Source organism: Typopeltis vanoorti, chromosome 25 (genome assembly GCF_054136105.1).
Source record: "Typopeltis vanoorti isolate ZY-2024b chromosome 25, IOZ_Tvanoo_1.0, whole genome shotgun sequence".
Lineage (NCBI taxonomy): Eukaryota > Metazoa > Arthropoda > Arachnida > Uropygi > Thelyphonidae > Typopeltis > Typopeltis vanoorti.
Genome location: NC_143573.1, coordinates 68,758,163 through 68,779,600, shown reverse-complemented (window position 1 = coordinate 68,779,600; position 21,438 = coordinate 68,758,163). Strand labels below are relative to the sequence as shown.

Here is a 21,438-nt window from a genome sequence, read left to right as displayed (position 1 = left end):
AAATGCCATATATTGATTGATTATAATTGTTTTACAAGAGAGTTTAAAGAAGCCTCAGAAATGTCCAGCATCCCTCACTCACTATTAAAAAAACCAAGATTTAATCCTACACCAAGTTTCATCTGATTTTGTTAAAAACCTAATGACCACAGACGCTGGGTGTGACATGTGTCATGCCACAGAATGTGATAGCTGCAACTAGATTTGTTCCAATGCATATATAATAATTAATATAATGGTTTTTTCTGATCACTTTGCTTGTATGTACTAGTTTTGAATTTGTGATAACATCTGCCATGTGTAACTAATTTTTTTCTGGTTTTATGCTGGTTTTGTATCCCTGGTGATGTAAGTCTGACAACTTACAAAACTTGTCAGGTTATATTGTTTATTCTGATTAACCTGTTTTATCATTAGAAACTTGGATTCTGAATATTGGAAATTAAATGAAGTATGAAACGCTGTTGTGCATGCTATATTGCTGTAAGGAATGACCACATTTCTTATTGAGGCACTTTAACAATCTCATTTTGACCTCTTTGTGTATCCATTTGTTGTTGAATTAAATTATTTATTTACAATTTTGCAGTGTTTGTTTCACATCTCATATCATACTGCTTTTCTTTGTTCCGTAATTTATAGAAACCATTTTATGTTTCTCTCATATTTCCTGTCATCTGTCCTTCAATCTCTTTTCATATGTATAGTTCTGTAGACCAGTTATTATCTTGGTCTGGATCTTCTCATCTGTCTCCCCTTGTCCTTAGAACCTAGGTGACCATATCTGTGCACAGCAGTATGGCCATTTTCTTATGAAAGCTTTGCAAAGTGGGAGAATAATATCTTTTCTTACATTTTAGTGTTCTTAAAAGTGCAGTGTGGCTGCTAACTATTAACAGCAAGTATTCAGTGAAGGTAGAGACTTGGAGATTGTACATTTCCTCATGGAATTAGTTTGTTCAACTTAGCCAGCAGAGATTCTGAATCAGGTACACTAGCAAACAAATTAAGCCAAAGAAGCTGATTTTTCATCAAGTTTTTGGTTTTGGCTTGGTTTTTATTTCAGTCCACAATAAATTTGGTTTCAGTTTACTATTTTTGGTTTTGGTTTTAGTTCACTATTTTGACTGAGTGCTGGGTGTTTTAACTTCTCTATGATGTTTAATGATGGTGTTCTGCATTTTTAATAGTGTAAAGAAGTTGACATTTGCAGTATTTTATTCATTTTGTGTAGCTATAAAATGGATACATCTCTAAGAAAGCATATGTACTCTTTCTCAGCAGTACAAAAAAATTATTTACTCTTTCTCAGTGCACATCCATGACTCCCCAAACCGACACCAATGAATGTGGTGTTGGTTTGGGGACTGTTAATGTGATTTTAAATAGGTTTAGATAGATAGGTATCTTTTCTCCTGACAGAAAAGGAAAATATGGGTGACAAAGGAAAACTACACTTACTCAAGATTGTTTACTAGTTAGGAAAAGCAAAATGAATCGAAGATTGTCTGCTGTAGACTTAAATAGAGACTTGGCAGCTAGTGGGATTAATGTTTCTGACATGTCAGCACATTAAAGATTGCTGGAAGCAGGAAGAACTGCCCACAGATCAAAAAAAAAAAAAAGAAAAAAGAACCAACTATTGACAAAGGCTAAGGCTGTGCAGAAAAAGTGGCTCCATTGGACAGAAGTGTACAAATATTGGACTGTTGAGAAGTGGAAGAAGGTCATTTTCTTAGATGAGAGCCATTTTTTGTCCAAGGAGAGCAAGTACCCTATGTTCACAAATCAGCGGCTGAGAAGACTTCTCCTGCCCACCTTCCACAAGCTCCTAAACACCCAACTAAAAAGATATTCTGGGATAGTTTTACATGTGACTGCCCAGGTTCACTTGTGCTCATTAACAGCATGATGAAAGGTGACCAATACATAAAAATATTGAAGAAAAGAGTGGTCCCACCCATCCAGAAATACAAAGAACTCATCTTCCAACAGGATCTCACTCTATGCTACACTTCAAAAAAGCGAAAGAGTTCCTCACAGAACATTCAGTTGCTTCAATGGACAGGTAACTCTTCTGACATTAACCCAATAGAAAATTTGTATGCCATAGTGAAAAAGAGACTTAGAAAATAAATTTGATACAAAGGATAACTTAATACAATCTATTATAAAAGTATGGTTTCGAGATGCAGAAATTAAAAAAGTGTGTTCTATGTTGGTATAGTCCATGCCTAAGAGAATTAATGAACTTATTATAAACAGAGTAGCACATATAAATTATTAGGTAAAGTTGGAGTTTAAAGTTTGTACTTATTTTCTTGTGAAATTAAAATTTTTCTTTAAATGTGAGTGTTTGGATTAATTTGTTCGCTACTGTATGTCTGTTATCACTTAACTAGCTTAGCATCATCAGTAACAACTGAATATCACCCTCTATTCAATCCTCAGTTTTATTAATTTATAAATAAAATAACAATGGATCATGTACCCCGGTAACCACAGTTCACTTTACTACTATTAGACTAATTACTATCATTCTCAAATACTTATTATTCGGCTACTCTTATCCATGTCACAAGTTTCTTTTACATATCCATCCCTTTGATTTTGTTTTGTATAACAAACTTGCATGAGGAATCCTGTCAGATGACTTGTCAAGATCAAGACATATCATGTAATATCTGTTCTCCTTATCTAACTGTTGTCACACCAATATTGTCATATAACTTGCATATAGGAGAGCATTATCCTGGAAGAGGAAAGTCGCTAGTATTGTGCCTCAGAGGTCTGTTTTAGGGCCACTGCTGTTTAACCTGTATGTTAATGATATTAGTGAAGTAAATAATAATATTTGGTTAACCGATCAAGTGTTGATCAATTTTATTAATTAACTGGACCAACTAGTTTCGCCACACTTATCTGTTGGCTTCTTCAGGGCACTTACATATAGGTTTAAACACTCTCACAATTATGCGTAACTGCAAAACTGACAAGAATAAAAACTGACATCAGTTTTGCAGTTACGCATAATTGTGAGAGTGTTTAAACCTATATGTAAGTGCCCTGAAGAAGCCAACAGATAAGTGTGGCAAAACTAGTTGGTCCAATTAATTAATAAAATTGATCAACACTTGATTGGTTAACTAAATATTATTATTTACTAATTTATGATCAAGAAAACAACCTTCATGATATTAGTGAAGATTTGGTTGGGGATATTCAGTTGTTTGCAGATGATGCAAAGATGGGATAAACTATGAAGAGTACAGCAGATGCTGTGGCCTTACAAGAGGTCTTGAACAGATTGAATGAATGAGTTGAACTAGCATCCCCCCACTCCAGGAGTTGGGGGGGGATGCTAGTTCAATGTTGCAAAATGTAAGGTTTTAAAATTTGGGAAACAAAAATGTGATGTAAAATTTATGCTTGGTGGAGATATATTGCTAAGAGGTGTAGGAAATAAGAGATCATGGGGTGATGGTGGATAAGGATCTAAAATTTAGTGGACACATTGCCAAAATTATAAAGACAACACAAGAAATTCTGGAAATGATGCAGAGAACACTGAATTGTAGAAGTAAGGAAATTCTTGTTCCATTATATAAGGCTCTGATTGGACCGCACATGGACTACACAGATTTGGTCACCTGATTTTCAAAAGGACGAAGAGATCTTGGAAAGGGTCCAGAGGCGACTAGTTTCTGATCTATGAAATGTCGAATATGAGGAAATGCTGAAAAGATGCAGTCTGCAGAGTCTAGCAGATAGGAGGAAGAGGTATGATATGATAGAGACCTATAAGTTAGTAAGGAGGTTGTTATAGGATCAATGTTGAAGAGGTTTTACAAAAAACGGTAGGAGATCAGGGGAGAACAAGGTAGTGAGAAGCAGCTTTTTTTGCATGCAAAGTTGTGAATGATTGGAATGCCTTGTCTGAGAGTGTGGCATCTGCAGAGAATTTGAGTGTGCTTAAGACATGGTATGATGAGCTGTCTGTATGACAAAAGTACCTCCTAGAGGAGTTTTTGACTGCATGGTGTCTTAGGGTAATAATAATAATAGTAGTAAATAACTGAGTTGTTAAATGATAATATCAATATGATACACAGTCAGAGAAAGCTCAGAGAAAGAAATATATTTTATTTTTATTTATATTGCTCTCACCCATGAAAGGAATATAGCAATATCCTATTATTATCAATTTTATATATTTTTTTTTGTATTTTTAATTATGTTTTGCACAGTCCGGACACTGTGCTCTAGACAAACATGAAGTTTTTCAAGCCACTTCAGGCCTCTAATAAGTGAGAAGTGGTCTCACATCGAGGGGTAAAATTCATCTCCCACCTAAAGACAATCACATACATTCATGCCCACAGTGGTATTCAAACATGCAGTCTGTTCGTTGGAGAGTGGGTATGCTAACCAACCACACTGGCAAATTGTGATAAATAAGCATGATTCAAATACAGAAGTCAGATTGGATTAGATATCATCAACAGTACTGAAAGAATGTGCATGAGAGTTAGCAATACCTGTAATCTGGCTATTCAACTTGAGTCTCATGAGTAGCAAGATAATTCCAATATATATGGGTGATGCAGTATATGATTCACCAATCAGCATCTCCGAAATGGTTATCAAAGTTTTGGGAACCGCATCCAGAAGTGTGAATACAACACTAGAATCCTCATAGAGGACAGCATAGAGGTTTGTTAAAAGTAGGTCTCACTTTAGCAATCTGCTCATGGTCAGATAGCCAATCTCCAATCCAATGCATTAATCTAATATTTAACTCAATATTTAATATAATATTTAACTCAATATAATATTAACTAAATATACTACTGTGTATCCCTCCTCCTCTGTCCAATGAAGCCATCACCTTATTGTAATAAGTAAATAGATTACTAAAGCATGATTTCCCTTTAGCAAATCCATGCTGTCTATCAAAGATAATACCATTGTTGCCAACCCAATTCTGGATCCTGTTTCTCACCAGCCTTTCCAGACTTTAACCACTATAATGGACACACAGATTGGTGTATAGTTCTATCACTTCCCTTATGAAGTGGCACAATATTGCCTTCCTTCCCAATGGAACTCAATCCAATGCAAGGCATATTAAGCAAATATGTCAAGGCAGATGCCAACTCCCTGTCACATTTCTTCAAAATACGTGGTGATATATTATCAAGTTTGCTCAATTCCCCTTATACCTCTTGTTCACTTACAGTCTATTTCTAGTTGAAATTATGCCATTTCCCTGCCATCTGCATTTATATTCTTTTGTTGTCATTCTTATTTGCTATATAGCAGTAAAATTTCATGAATTTCCTGTAGCCTATTTGACTCGGTTATTTTAATAATCTGATTTTGCCTTCCTCACCTTAGCCATCACTCTCCTGGCCTACTCTGAGATCATGCAGGTTATCTTATTGTGAAAAGAACTAACCTCTTGGAGAAAGTTTTTACTTTGTTATAAAGTACATTATGCTAGACAAAAAATTATATCCTTGTTTTAATCTATGCACATGTATAAGCAAACAGAAGTTTGCATGTGAAGTATCTTTAAAACTAGGCCACTTGTATAATAGGAGCTGTTGACTTCAGTCAGTTGCCTCAGCATCCCATAATGCACAGTGCATTTCCTTTCAGACAGGTTTTGCCTTTATTTAGATCTCATTAGTGGGATCCACTCATTGAGATATTGAGAGTTAAATCAATGCAGAAGCCATATATTTTCTATGTACAAGAAACAAAATGGTATATCACCTTATTATTAAAATATCATAGAAAGATTTAAAAAGTTTTAAATTTTTTGACAAATTTAAAAAGAAATTCTATTATTATTTTCTTGATCTATATAGAGTCACATGACCTGTCATGGGAGTACATTGCTAGTCAGTACAAAATTTATCGTCTCACTTCTTAAACTCATCCACCATTTGCACTTTCACTACCTTCTCAGGCAATGCATCCCATGCTCTTACCACAAAAACGTACTTCTTACCCTTTTACTCACTATTTCTTTTTGAACTTTACAATGTTTCAAAAAGAAATAGACTGAAGAGAACATCCAGAGCATTCAACCAGGGATGCTCTGGATGTTCTCTCTCCCACCTCTCCGATAACTACCATACTCAGTATTCGGAATACCTCCTATTCATTCACTTCTAACACTTCTCCATTCCTTATCTCTTTATGAATAAAGCCTGGTGTACCAGCATGGAACAATAATAAAGTGATAATTAAATATCTCTACAATATTATTTGCATTAGTCACCCAAGTCCCATCTTCATCCTTGATTGTAATCTAGCAACGATAATTTTTCTTTCTACTCATCACATCACAAAAAACTCATTGGGATTCTTCTTGGATTGCAGGTCTAGTTTCCTCACATATTCTAATTTTTTAATCCTTACAATACTAGTTACTTTTCTAGTCCGAATCTTATATTTCATGTGCAACTGTTCTCTACATTCTCTTTATACGTCTGTTGTAACCTCTTTTTAATCTGTAGTTCCTTTTTTATTTTTCTTATCATCCATTTGACTCCAAATCACTTTATCTGCTCTACTGGAGGCATACAATTTGCCATTTCTGTAAACAGTTGTTTCTTAATATCTCCCACGCACTACTGATCTCTCTTTCTTCAAATTTTTTCATCCACTGTACTGCTACAATCTGGTTTCTAAGAGTATAATAGTTGCCTGCCTAATAATTTCACATAAATTCCTTCTACCTTGATACGTCTATATTTCTATCCTCCAAATTAGGACTGCATGGTCATTCTCACCAACCGGGGACAAAGTTTGAACAAACTCAAAACTCTCGATTCTTGTGTTCCCTCCACCACATGCCGCCTAAGACAATTGTCCATCAAGAAATCCAAAAATTCAGTTCCCTTAGTAATGCTTGCTGTCTCCTCTACTCAGTTTATATTGTTATAGTTGAAGGCTTTCATAATGACCACTCACTTTGCACTTGCCAAACTAATTGAGAGAACGAATGAAAGTAGAAATGGCGTGATGCAGAAATCGCAAGTAAAAAAAATCGAAAGAATGAATGATAGCGAAAAGAGAATGACTGATGGCGAAAGTTGGACGCATGTTGGAACGAAAGTACTGAACCAACGAAAGATGAATGACAGTAAAAGTGAGAAGAATGATAGCAAAAGTTGGACGCATGTTAGTCCGAAAGTACGGAAACAAAGAAAGATATGTGAGAGTGAAAGTGAGAAGAATGATAGTGAAAGTTGGACGTATGTTGGACCGAAAGTACGGAAACAAAGAAGGATGAATGAGAGGGAAAGTGAGAAGAGGGGGTCGAGAGTTAGAAAGTTAGAAAGATTTAATGATAGAGTGAATGTGTCGTGAGGTTCGGAAGGTGAATTGGATTGGATGAAGCAAGAAATGAAATGGATGCGGAATGAAATTAAGAGAATTCAGGTCAAAACTATTAAAATAAATCATGATGGCATGAAAGAGTTAACAAAAGATGAGCGAGTGGCGTTGTATGGCGACTCCATTATTAAAGGTGTGCTAGAGGATAAAATGCACAATGTATGTTTTCCAGGTGGTAAAATGAGTAGAGTGATTGAGGCATTGAATATGAGGCGGGAACGAGCAAAAGAGTTAATTGTATTAATTGGTACAAATGATTTGAGAGAGAACAAAGAGCATGTCAAAATGAATGTCAGGAGACTGATTGGAAAGATAAAGGAGAATAGTGTGACAGGAAGGGTGGTCAGTGCGTTGCCTAGGTATGATTGTGGTGAAATGAGGCGGAGAGCAAGGATTATGAATGATATTCTGGCTGAAATGTGTGAGGAGATGGGAGTACAGTTTGTTAATGTGTGGAATGAGTTTGAGGGACGAAGTGAGCTGTATGGGAGCGATGGACTGCATTTGAGTGGTTATGGTGTGAGTCGCTTGGAGAGACTGCTGCTGGAAAGTGGAGAAGTGAATAGAGAGAATGAATCAGATCGAGAGGGGAGTGATGTGGAAGAGCAGGAGAGTAAGACAGGAGAGATTGAAGGAGTGGAAATGAATGGGGAAGTGAGTGGTATGAGTATAGAAAATGAGAGAATGGGTGTGCAAGAGGAGCAGGGAAACGGGGAGGCTCAGGGTGGACAGGGATACACAGCGTGAGAAAGGTGGATGCTCCAAGAGGAGGTGAGAGCATGTGTAGGCAGGAAAGTGATGGGATGATCAGGGATCAAAAGGAAACAGATGGAATTGCAAAGGGTTGTAAAATGAAGAAGCAGAAAGGGAAATGGCCCCAGTCCAGCATGGAGAGATCACATCGAGTGAGTGGTATCAGTGGAACTAGCTGTAGATCCAGAAATGAGTTGTTGTGGTTGTATACCAATGCTAGAAGTGTAAGAAACAAGGCGGATGAAATGGTTGCACTAATTGCGTCTGTGCACCCAGAGATTGTCGGAATAAGTGAGACATGGTTAGATGAGGATGACATCCTGACAGGAATAGAGATGGAAAGGTATGATGTGTTTCGTGAGGATAGAAGGGGTAAAAAGGGGAGGGGGAGTGCTATTGATGATAGAGAAAGAGTTATGTCCATACAAGGTAGAGATGCAAGAGGGAAATGGGGCCAGTGGTTTTGAGGCAGTATGGTGTGAGATAGAGGTGAATAGAATCAAATACTTGGTGGGATGTTGTTATAGACCTGGTAATGTGGATGGTGGTGATAGTGAAATGTATAGTCAAATAAGCCAAGCAAATAAGAAAAGGGTGATCGTTATGGGTGATTTTAATTATGGCAATATAGACTGGAATGAAGAGATAGCAACTGGAATTAAAGAAAATGAGTTTCTTGAGTTGTTGAGGGATAACTACCTCAGACAGTATGTAACAGAGGGCACAAGAGGATTAAGGGTCTTGGATTTGGTCATCTCATCGGAGGATGTAATTATCAATGAGGTATCAAATCATCCACCAATTGGTGAAAGTGACCATGAGGTGATTACTTGGGTGGTTGCCAGCAGTGCAAGGACCCCTGTGAAAAAAGGGTATATGTGGAACTACATGGGGGGTGATTATGAAGAGCTCAGGAGACAGCTTGCAGGTGTAGCATGGAATGAGGAATTAGCTGGAAAAGAGATCAATGCAGCTTGGGGGATTTTCAAAAAATATTTAGTGGATGCAATGTCTAAATGTATACCACGGGTGAGAAGGTTAAATAAGGTAGGTGTGAGATGGATGAATAAAGAGATTAAGCATGCAATAGAGAGAAAAAGGGCATTGTGGAGGCAGCATAAGAGAAGTGGAAGTAACCAATTTCATGAAGTCTACAAAGACCAGGCAAGGAGGGTGACTTGGTTGGTGAGAGTAGCTAAAGAGAGGTATGAACAGCAGTTAGCTAATGAAGCTAAAAAGAATCCTAGGGAGTTCTTTTGATATGTAGCCAGCAAAAGAAAGAATGATTATGGAAGGATGACATTGATTGGAGGAAATGGTATAAAGACAGCTGTTGCAGAATGTGTGGTGGAGATACTTAATGAGCAGTTCATAAAGATCTTTCAATCTTGTGAATGTGACTTCATGGAGAGATTAAGAGCAGTTGATGATGGGGAGGAGAGACTGACTGTAAGTGAGCAAGAGGTGTTTGGGGAGTTGAGTAAACTAGATGTAAATAAGGCTGTGGGACTTGATAATATATCACCGCGTATTCTGAAGGAATGTGCCAGAGAGTTGACACCTGCCTTGACATATTTTTTTAATACGAGTCTTGCACTTGGTCAAGTCCCTGAAGAGTGGAAGGAGGGCAAGATTGTGCCACTTCATAAAGGAGGTGATCGAACTCAAGCATAAAACTATAGGCCTATCTGTGTGTCAGGTGTTGTGGTTAAGTTGTTGGAGAAGCTTGTGAGAACTAGGATCCAGAGTTGGGTTGACAACAATGGTATAATCTCTGATGGACAGCATGGATTTGCTAAAGGGAGGTCGTGTTTTAGTAATCTACTTACTTATTACAATAAAGTGACTACTTCCTTGGACAGAGGAGAAGGATACACAGTAATATACTTGGATTTTGCAAAAGCTTTTGATAGAGTACCTCATGATAAGTTGACAGTCAAACTAGAGCAGATGGGGTTGGATATTAGATTAGTGCATTGGATTGGAGACTGGCTATCTGATAGGTATCAACAAGTTGTGTATGGGGGTGCAATATCCAGGAAAAGGAAAGTCACTAGTGGAGTGCCTCAGGGATCTGTTTTAGGGCCATTACTATTTAACTTGTATATTAATGATATTGGCAAAGATTTGGATGGAGATATTCAGTTGTTTGCAGATGATGCATAGTTGGGACGAACCATAAAGAGTAGTGAAGATGTTGTGGCCTTGCAAGAAGACTTGAATATAAATTGAGTGATTGGGCAAGCAAATGGGGATGTGAGTTCAATGTTGCAAAATGTAAGGTTTTAAAATTTGGAAAACAAAGATGGGATGCAGAATTTATGCTTGGTGAGAATATATTGTTGGAAGTAGAGGAAATAAGAGATCTGGAGTGATAGTGGATAAGGATCTAAAATTTAGGGGACACATCGCCAAAATTGTGAAGACAACACAAAGACTTCTGGGAATGATGAGGAGGACACTGACGTGTAGAAGTAGGGAGATTCTTGTTCCATTGTATAAGGCTTTGATTAGGCCACACATGGACTATTGTGCCCAGATTTGGTCACCTGGTTTTCAGAAGGATGAAGAGATGTTGGAAAGGGTCCAAAGGCGACTGACTAAGGTAGTTTCTGACCTCTGGAATGTCGAGTATGAGGAAAGATTGAAAAGATGTAATTTGCAGAGTCTAGTGGAGTGAAGGAAGAGGGGAGATATGATAGAGACCTACAAGTTGGTAAGGGGTTGTTATAGGATCAATGGTGGAGAAGTTCTACAGAGAATAGTGGGAGATCAGGGGAGAACCAGAGGTCATCCCTGGAAACTGTATAAAGAGGGTGTGGGTAGGGGAGTGAGAGGCAGGTTTTTTTTGTACAGAGTTGTGAATGATTGGAATGCCTTGCCTGAGAGTGTGGTGTCTGCAGGGAGTTTGAATGTGTTTAAGACCCGGTATGATGAGATGTGTGTGAGATAAAAGGACCTCCTAGATGAGTCTTTGACTCCATGAGGTCTTGTTTAATAATAATAATAATAATAATAATTTGTCTATGTATTTCCTGCTCATCACCATCTATATTCCCTGCTCTATTGCAACATTCCATTAAATAATGGGGGTTGATGATTGATAGAAACCTGAAATTTAGGAGACATATTTTAAAGGTGGTGAAGGTAACACAGAGGATTGCTGCAATAATGTGAAGGACACTGACCTGCAGAGATAAAAGAGTTATCATTCTGTTGTATGAGACTATGATCAGACCACACTTAGACTACTGTTCTGAGATTTGGTCCCCAGGATTTGAAGGGGATACATTAACTGTGGAAAGGGTACAAAGGAGAATAACGAAGATGGTTTCAGGACTGTGCAATGTTAGTTATGAGGATCGGCTGAGGGAATGTGGACTGCAGAGTTTGGTGGATAGAAGAAGGAGAGGTGATATGATTGAGACTTTTAAACTGTTGAGAGGTGGTTACAGGGTTGAGACTGGGGGGGGGGGTTCTTTAGCTTGGTTGAACAGCAGGAAGGAGTGATGACAAGGTGCCATCCCTGGAAGTTACGAAAGGAAACTGTGAGCAAGAGAGTGAGGAATGGTTTCTTTGCATGGAGGGTGGTTGAACCATGGAATGCATTACCTGATAGAGTGGTGAGAGCGAGAATGGTCAATGAGTTTAAGGAGTGGTATGATAGACTTTGTGTTTCCTAGAAGGGACCTCCCGTGATGAGTCTTGATAGGCTTTGTGTTTCTCAGGAAGGACCTCCCATGATGAGTCTTTTGACTCCATGGAGGCCTGAATAATAATAATAATAAACATCTGTCTCACACTAGTGTTATTTTCAATGTGATTCTTCCACCCTGAAAGGGCACAATTCATCTCTTATGAGTAACACTCCACCATGCATACTTTTCCTATTCTACCAAAGCATGCTATACATTCTATTTCCTATCCCTTTTGTCACATCCTCTTTAGTTAACCAAGTTTCTCTAATATCAACAGTCTTTAGAGAGATCGTCAGTCAATGCCACAGACTCACTCCCTTTCCAGTATCCTTATAATCTTAGTCCCATTATACTCCACCTGACTCTGTAATATAGAGTACACCCTCTCGTTTCTCAAGCAGATATCCTCACATTAGGCTATCCCTGTCCATTCTACTACCCTTGCAATAATCCCTGATCTGACACACTTTTGCCCAGAAAACAACACTATCTTCAAATGCCTGCATTCTTTGCATTTCAAACGTAATCCATTTCTGGTATACCCCTCTCTACTCCATATTATCATACTGAATCAATGTACTGACTATCATTCTTCTGATGCATTTCTGCTGCACTACTCCTAACATTATCTATTATACATTTTCAACTCTCTTCATTGCCATACTCTCTATCTACTGCTAAACATAAAGATTGAAATGCCTTATGTTTTCCAATACTTTCTGCTGCTTACATTTCATGCATGTATACATATTCTTGTTTTCCACCAGCCACATTTTAAAACCACAGGATGTGTACATGCTGCATGCATTTGCAAGCTACAAAATTATTAACTATGTTATGAATAACATAGTCTGTAAATGGTGCACAACATCATGTTAGATTTGGCATTCACCAAGTAAAATATGATGGATAAAATACAGAGATATCTTAACAAACCACTCCACTCATATAAAAAAATGGTCAATTTCAATAGTGCAAACTTACAAACCAGTATTGATAACAAAATATTCTTAATAAATAACTTAAGGAAATTACAACGTACAATAGAATATGCATTAAAATAAATTTTAATACCCTTCCAATATTTCGGCAATGTCGTGTTGCCATTTTCACAGGAACTTAAAATAAGACACGTGAACACAAGCACGACACAGTAAATGAGGACGAAGCAGGAAGCTATTCTTTCTCCTAAAAGTCATGATGGTGCCCCCCCAAGAATGTTGGTATTCTTGGCCGATTGGGCTGAAGGTATTCATCATTTCACTGAACAATATTTTTTCCAAGCATCTGACACCAAAACCAATGCAATTTATCTTTGCATATACGAATTGTTTTGCCATCAGTCATCCCATACATATTGCATACCATATCTCCTAAACAATCTACTCATTTGTAATTGCATTCCTGCTTCTCAAATCATTCTCTCCTGTCATATTGTGCCAACAAACTTGCAATCATAACTCTTTTACTCTTCTTTTTTTGCCTCACTAAACAGTTTTTATATTTTCTCTCATGTCATATTATATCCTTTGAAATCATTTGTTGACAAATGGAATCATCTCATCCGCTCATTCTGCTTACTTACATATTGTTTTCATCATGTCCATTCCAGGAAAGGAGGCTTTCATTGGTTACTTATCCAATACTTCACTGATCATAGAATCACCATATATTACTGTATCCTTTTACATTCATTTATGCTTTCTGAGTCTTCCTTTATTTTTGTACATATTATCATTATTATTATTATTATTATTTGACACCTCCAGGGACTCATCGAGGGAGGGCACCTGCTCTACAACTTCATCTCCACCATTCAATCACCAATTGATTGCAACTACACCAACGCCATCTACTGCTGACCACCACTGGTATTTCCACAGACAATCACAAACATCCATGCCCATTGAAACATCGAAACCTGTGAGATTCAAACTGGTAGCCTTTTGGGTGGAGAGCAGATATACTATCCACTCTGCCAACCAGGATGGCCTTTTCTTTTTTATGTTATCTTTTTATCTTTTCTTTTGTATGTTTCCCATTTGCAGAGTGCTTTTCAGGACCAGTTTCCACCTGATATTGTGAAGCACTTGTTGAAATTTTGAAATGATTTCCAAAATGGTGCCACTTCCAATTTTTATATATATCATTCTTCTTCTTCTTCTTGCACTCTCTTTTAAATCTTTTAAAACTGCTAATACCATCTTGCATTCAAGAAGTATCTCCATTCTTACTCACTTTCCACCTAGTACTCATCACTTCTTTTGTTCCCATATTTGATGATTCACTTGTCTTCAACATTTCATGCTCTTCTGCATGCTTAATCAACTTGCATTTCTAATATTTCTTCAACCATTATCACTTTGTCTCATAAACTTAACACATTTGCCAATGAATACATTCCACACTACATTACATTACACAAAACTTTTCATATCAAATCTAAACAGAGGACTCACTTCCTTCATTGTTATACTGCACACACATACAAGAACACTTATTCACTCCAATGTGAATAAGTGACTAAAGTGAAATAATTGTAAAATGTATATAAATCATTGACAGCTTGCTGAAATAGACTGTCAGAATGAGAGTGAGTGAGTGTGTAAAGTTTTGAAATTTAGCTGCAGAAATAGGATACAGAGTTAAAGGAGACAGAAGAAGTAAGGGTCTGCTGGATGATGGTGGACAAAAAAGGACCTGAAACTGAGGACCCACATTGTTAGAATTTTGAGGAATTGTATAATGGATTCTAGCATTGTGGCATCTGATGAGAGAGACATTGAGAAAGACTTATATATATATATATATACACGAAGTCGGGTCTTTTTTTATGCAGTAGATACATTCCACAGAAAACCGCATATAAAAAATCGCACAAAAAAGGCCTAACTTATGTTGAAAAATCAGGGATACATTCCATCATTTTCTAAAACTGCATAAAACTGACGCAATGCAGTGGTGCACCCAGAGGAGGGGGGGGCCAAGGGGCCCGAGCACCCCCCAAAGAAAAGGAAAAAACACTAGAAAATTTTCTAAAAATCTTTTCCTAATTTAAATTCATTTTTTTTATTTATGTTGTGTCGTGTCTTCTATTTCTATACTATTTATGAATTAGCGATCACTGCAGATGCTTAGTCATAGGTCGTATGCGATGCGTAGTGTGCATTCACAAATCGTCTACTCAACTCGGCCTCCCCCCCCCCAAAAAAAGGTTAAATCCTGAGTGCTCGGCCCCCTCCAAGATTAAATCCTGAGTGCACCATCGACTCAATGAATTAAAATAAACCTAAAATATCATAAAAAAGTTTATGAAAATTGAGGAAAATAAGAATGCCTAACTTGGTTTTAAAGCTTTATTCATTTAATTTTATTGAAAAGTAACTTTTTTTTTTTTTTTTAATATTTTGTCATCAGAATTATCACCACCATTAGACAATATTTGGAAACATTTGCGAACTGGTGCAAAATCACTTTCCTCACCAGAAGAGTTAGTCAGCGCATCAGATCTGTATGGTAAAGGTAATGGTTCTTCACAAACAGAATTAGCTTCACCCTCGTTCTGTGCTGATTTTTTTCTTCTGACAATGTAATCAGTGATTAAACTTTGCGATGATGATTTCACTACTTTTTTATACAGCTCGCGATATCCAGACATACAATTCTTCAGCTCATGTTGGAATTTAAAGGCTTGTTCAGAATTTGTGTCATTAACAAGAAAATGATTTTTTAATTAATTGCACAGTTCAAGACCTTCTCGAATTATATTTGCAGTGAGGGGGGGGACAGGTTTTTTTCTGCTTCACTATCGTTTTCTGAATCTTCGATGATATTTTAAAGTTAATCAATATCCAATAATATCATAATCACTTAAAGCATTTTCCACAAGCAATTCGTCTACATCATTCTGGCTAAATGTATCAAAACCTTCTCCACCAATTTCATGTGCCAGTGTAATGATTTCAGCTGATAATGTAGATGTTTGCAATACATCCAGGCCAAGCTGCTTTCCAGCAAGCATTTAAAGTTTGTGGTCTTATTTCAGTGATAGCAGATACAACATGATTTAAGCAGTCCAAAATAGAACATTTTTTCTAAATGTCAATTACTGTTATTGATTCATTTTCTAATTTATCCAATATAAATTGAAAAGTGTGCTTAACGTAATATTTTTTAAAAATAGTAACTATGCCTTGATCTAATGGCTGAATAATGCTTGTTGTATTGGGTGGAAAAAAAAACCACTACCTGTACATTTGGATGTTCTAAATGCAGATGACTTGGTGCATTGTCAACAATTAATAAAACTTTAAAATCAAGAGCTTTTTTTGCTTCATATATGTTTCCACTTCTGGTACAAAGCAATTATTGAACCATTCAGTAAATACAGCAGGCCTTTGTATTAGCCATCCAATGTACCAGCAGCTGTTTGAGATCTTTGCCTTTTAGAGCACGTGGTCTTAGAAATCGATTTACTATGAGGGGTTTCAACATTAGATCTCCTGATGCATTGCTTCAAAGTAACAACGTTACTCGATCTTTGCTTACTTTAAACCCACTTGCTTTTTTCTCAGACTTTGCGATGTAAGTTCGACTAGGCATTTTCTTCCAAAACAATCCTGTTTCATCAGTGTTAAACACTTGATCAGGACAATATACACCATCTTTAATAATTTTGGCTAACTTCTCTTGAAAATTTTTGGTTGCTTCATCTGTTGCTGCAACCTCACCTGTAATCTTCATGTTATAAAGTGCATTCCTTTTTAAAAACTTGGTTAACCATCCTTTGCTAGAAAAAAATTCTTTATCAGCCTGGGAAGTAGATGGCTCCAATTGCTTCATCTGTTCATATAACCGAAGATCTTTTTGTTTAATTAAATAACCACTTATAGGAATTCCCCTTTGAGTTGATTCTTCAATCCAAATTACGAGCGCTCGTTCAGTGTTTTCTAATAAAGCATCTCTTGAGTACGATGATAATTTGACACTTAGTTTTGTGCCAGAAATGACAGATTTTCTTATTGCGACTTCATTCTTTTTAATTGCTCTTATAGTAGATTCGCCTAAATTAAAATGTTTACCAATCACCGTAGATCCATCTCCTTTTACTAAGCGATCTAAAATTGCAATTTTCATTTCTAAAGAAAAGCAATTTCTTTGGAGCTTTTTTCCTCCATTGGGCCAAATTTAATTAATTATTAATTTATAATTAATGATCAATTATTAATTAATAATAAAAATCGACTAAATTAACAATTAATTATTAATGAATACATTACAAAATAACCAAGGTTCTATGAAAATTTCAGGATTTGTGAAGTGTTTCCATCGTAGGAAAAGTTTGGGAAATGCTGGATTACCCTATTATTGGAATGGATTCTCCTTCTGTTGACATGCGCAGAAGTGTTGAAAGGTCTCGTATCTGTGGGCTTGCTCCGCATAACTTCAAATCTGCATAAAAAAGATCCACATAAAAAGAGACCTGAGTGTGTGTATATATATATATATATATGTAAGTTATGGCTCCCTTGTATAAGTTCTTGATCTGGTCATATATGCAGTGCTGTTTTCTCATCTGGTTTCAAGAGGGATGAGGATATATTAAAACGTATCCAGAGGTGATTGAGCGAAGTGGTTTCCAGTCACTGGAATGTTCAGGTATAAGCACAAATTGTAGGTATGCTATTTGTAGAACCTGGTGGAACAGAGAGACGGAGTGATATGATTGAGACATACAAATTGGTGTAGTGTTTTTATCACATACATTTTCCGTATAATGTAGGGTGACAGGGATAGAATAAGAGGCCATCACTGGAAATTGTGTAAGAAGAGTGAAGAGTTGGTATTTTGTGTAAAGAGAAATTGGTGAGTGGAATGTATTGCTTGAGTGTAAGGAGTGTGAAAGCAGTGAATGAGTTGCAAAGTTAGCTTGGACAATCAGCTTTATGTAAAAATGGAAGAAGTTATTGTGTTATTCCCCCCCCCCCTTTCAAATTTATATGTGGAATTTTCTCTTTCTCCTCACCTGCAAACTCAGGATATTTTGTTTGGCAAGGAAAATTCTACAAACAAATAGAGCCGACAGCCATTGGTTCTCCACTCTCCTCACCCTTGGCCAACTTTTATATGGAGACTTTTTGAAGAGAAAGCCTTAAACTCTGCCCCACAAAAACCAACTATTTGGCTTTGCTATGTTGATGATGTGTTCGCTATTTGGCCACATGGCTCTGATGCACTCCTCTCCTTCCTAACACACTTAAACAACCAACACCCCAGAATCAAATTCACCCTGGAAGAAGGAAAAAACAACTGCCTTCCTTTCTTAGACACACTAGTCACCCACCAGCCTGATGGAATCTTGGTTTTCTCAGTCTATAGAAAAACCACCCATACAGGCAGATACATTCACCAACAATATGGAGTCATTAAGACACTACACAACAGGGCTAAGATTATCTGTTCAAATGACAATGCCCTAACCACAGGACTAAACCGCATTCTCAACACTTTCTCAGCCAATGGCTATCTCCCCCCCCCAAAAAAAATCCAAAAAATATTGAAACCAGTAAACCACAACCCCCCCCCCCCCCTCACAACAAGGATTACACTAAATCCATCACCATACCCTCTATCCAAGGCACCTCAGAAAAAATTATAATAATCCTAAAAAAACATGACTTAACTTCTTGTTATAGACCATATAAAAAATTGGCATCCCTTATCTGCTCTACTAAAGACCAACTCCCCCCCCCCCCCCTAGACCTACCTGGTGTATACCAGGTCCCTTGCAGCTGTAAGCTGTCCTACTTTGGCCAAACAGACAGGACAGCAAATATCAGAATTTCAGAACACAAGGACTACATATGGTTTCACCAATACAGCCACTCTGGTCTTGCTGACCATGTGCTGGATACCTGCCATAGGATACGGTGGAAGAAAGCCATGATAATACACTGTAGTAAATACAAATATGAAAGGCTTTTCATGGAATCAGCTTCAGCCCTAAGAAACAATCCAAACCTCAACAAATTTGGTTGCATGAGAGTGCCTCAAATTTGGGAAACCTACATCAGAAGACCTTCAGCCCAATTGCCCAAGAATACCAACATTGACTGCTAGGGGGAACCATCAGGACTTTAGGAGAATTAATAGCTTCCTGCTTCTTCCTCACTTACTGTTTGTCGTGCCTGCATGCACATGTCTTGTTCTTAAGTTTCTTGAAAATGGCAACGTGACGTTGCCGAAATATTGAAGTATATTAAAATTTATTTTAATGTATATCCTAGTTGGTGTTGTAATTTCCTTAAATTATTTAGTAAAAAACTGCAAACTTAAGTCCTGTTGAAATGTAGAGATCATGCCTTTACCCTACCCTTTGGCCATCTGGCTCTTCTCCCCCCCCACACACATCCTCTCTGATTTCCATTGCTTGTCATATATATATATATGTGTGTGTGTGTGTGTGTGTGTGCATGTGTGTGTTGACATATGTGTAATAATTCATGCTTTTCTTTCAGCATCTCGTCCTTGTGCAGGAAGTGAATTTCGATGTGCTGATGGAAGCTGCATATCCTCAACATGGAGATGTGACCATGATGTTGACTGTCAAGATGGTTCAGATGAAGAAGAATGCAGTAAGCATAAATAAATTACTTGAAAATGTGATTGTGTACATTTAAAGATATCCCTTAAAGGTATCATTAAAGATATACAGTAATATTTCATACTATATGTACTCATTCCATCAGTTACCCAGTAAACATTTTCAATGGTGTTTTGTTTTTTTAAACAAATATAGTTGAAAAAACAAATATCTGGTGTATCCAGCTGAATACTAGTCCCTATCATAAAAATGTACAACTGCTAAAAAATATGATATTGTAATACAAGAAAGAAAAGTTATTTTACTATGAAATGTTATGATATTGTTTTCTTAAAATTTCATAAAGGTAATGAAATTTACTCTCCTTGTAATGCTCTTATATTAAATATTAAGTATTAAAACCAAACAGCTTGTTGATAAGTCTGTAAAAAAAATGTGTTTTACAGTCTGTCAATAACCTTGCTGCATCACTGAAAAGAATGATACTGCTTCTTCCCCTACCCCCACCACACACACACACACACACACACACACACACACACACACACACACACACACACACACACTCTGAACCATATATGGTATTTCCATATTCAAAATTTCCATAGCTGTTGCAGTAATTAATGCTAAAGTATGTGAAACTGAAATGCAAATAAATAATTTATTGACTAAAAAATCATGCATTATTTAGTCATTTTTAAAACATTGATCTTACTTATAAGCACATCGCTATGCTATTGTGTGTGGAGTGGTGAGATTGAAAAAAAACGTTTATTGAAGTTGTTCTTAAAGAGGTTCAGATTGTAGTTATTTGGGAGTATTTTGTGAGGAAGGCTTTTCCAGAACACAGAGGTAAATGGGATAAAAAAGGAAGAGGAGTAACAGGTTTCTTGTATTTGCAGTTATACTTAAATAGGATACTGGATAACTGCTCCAGTGAATTAGTAATCATCAATCACTTCACCATGTTCTGAAGAGTTTATAAGGGAAAGATCATGTTCATGGATGATCCCTCCTTTACAGACTCACTGCATCTGTGAGATAGAGGTTTAAGTGAGCTTGAAGTGGAGGAATCATCTTTCATCTGAATTACGCTCCTCTGGACAGCATCAAGAATTTTTAAGGGAGGTTTTAGGCACACCTTCCCAAATGTATTAGCAGTGTTCTTAGGATACATAGATTTGGATAGAGTTAGTTGTTGGGTGGGAGGGGGGTAAAAAATAGCGTCTTGAGCTGATGAGAACACCTATACTCTTTTTCAGGTTATCTTGGAAGTAGCGGAATAAGCTACATTTCCGGCCTTTCTTTCTATTCGTACTATAGACATACAATGCATGAAATAGTTCCTTAAATTTTTTATGTTATCACATCATGTGGTTCTTTGTGTATAATTATTTTACTATTTTCTTACTTGCCGATACTAGAATTATGTTTCGTACCATTAAACTGTTACAGGGAACTTATTTATGGAATCTCCGCCATGTTTAGGGTAAAATCAGTGGTCAGCAGAGACCATGTGATAGATAATTGCATTTTCCAAAAATTTGTTGTCTTTTTCTATTTCCATAGTAAATTTAATTCATAGATGTGTTTCTTCATTATGGAGCCAGACAGCAAAAAATATCATCTATATAGCAAACCCAAAATGAAGGCTGAGGGTGTATAGATAAGAACAGGATGCCTTATAAATGTTTTAATTAAAAGTTGAAGGTAGCAGGGAAGAGTGGACTTCCTATAGCAATTTGTTCATCTTGACTACTATAAATCTTATTTTTATAAAGAAAATATCTGGAGTGAAAAACAAAGATAATTTCACTATATCCTGTGAAAAGGCTTGTGAAAGCAGATGTAATGTATCCTCTAGAAATACATTTCTAAAGAGAGATTCTATATCAAAACTATCCATTAAATTAGTGGGTTGGAGGGAAACATTTTTCACTTTAGAAAATTTGAATTTTTTTTTTTTTATAAAAA

The 21,438-nt window shown here is 36.8% G+C and overlaps 1 protein-coding gene across 1 annotated transcript in view; it reads left to right on the top strand.

The window, feature by feature from the left end:
• The window catches only part of LOC150092820 (low-density lipoprotein receptor-related protein 4-like), a 1,164,745-nt gene that overhangs the window by 496,541 nt on the left and 646,766 nt on the right, over positions 1-21,438 (top strand). The window contains exon 7 of the mRNA XM_090414290.1: positions 19,379-19,495. Coding sequence (XP_090270416.1) covers positions 19,379-19,495 — 117 coding nt within the window. The remainder of the gene's footprint in view (positions 1-19,378; positions 19,496-21,438) is intronic.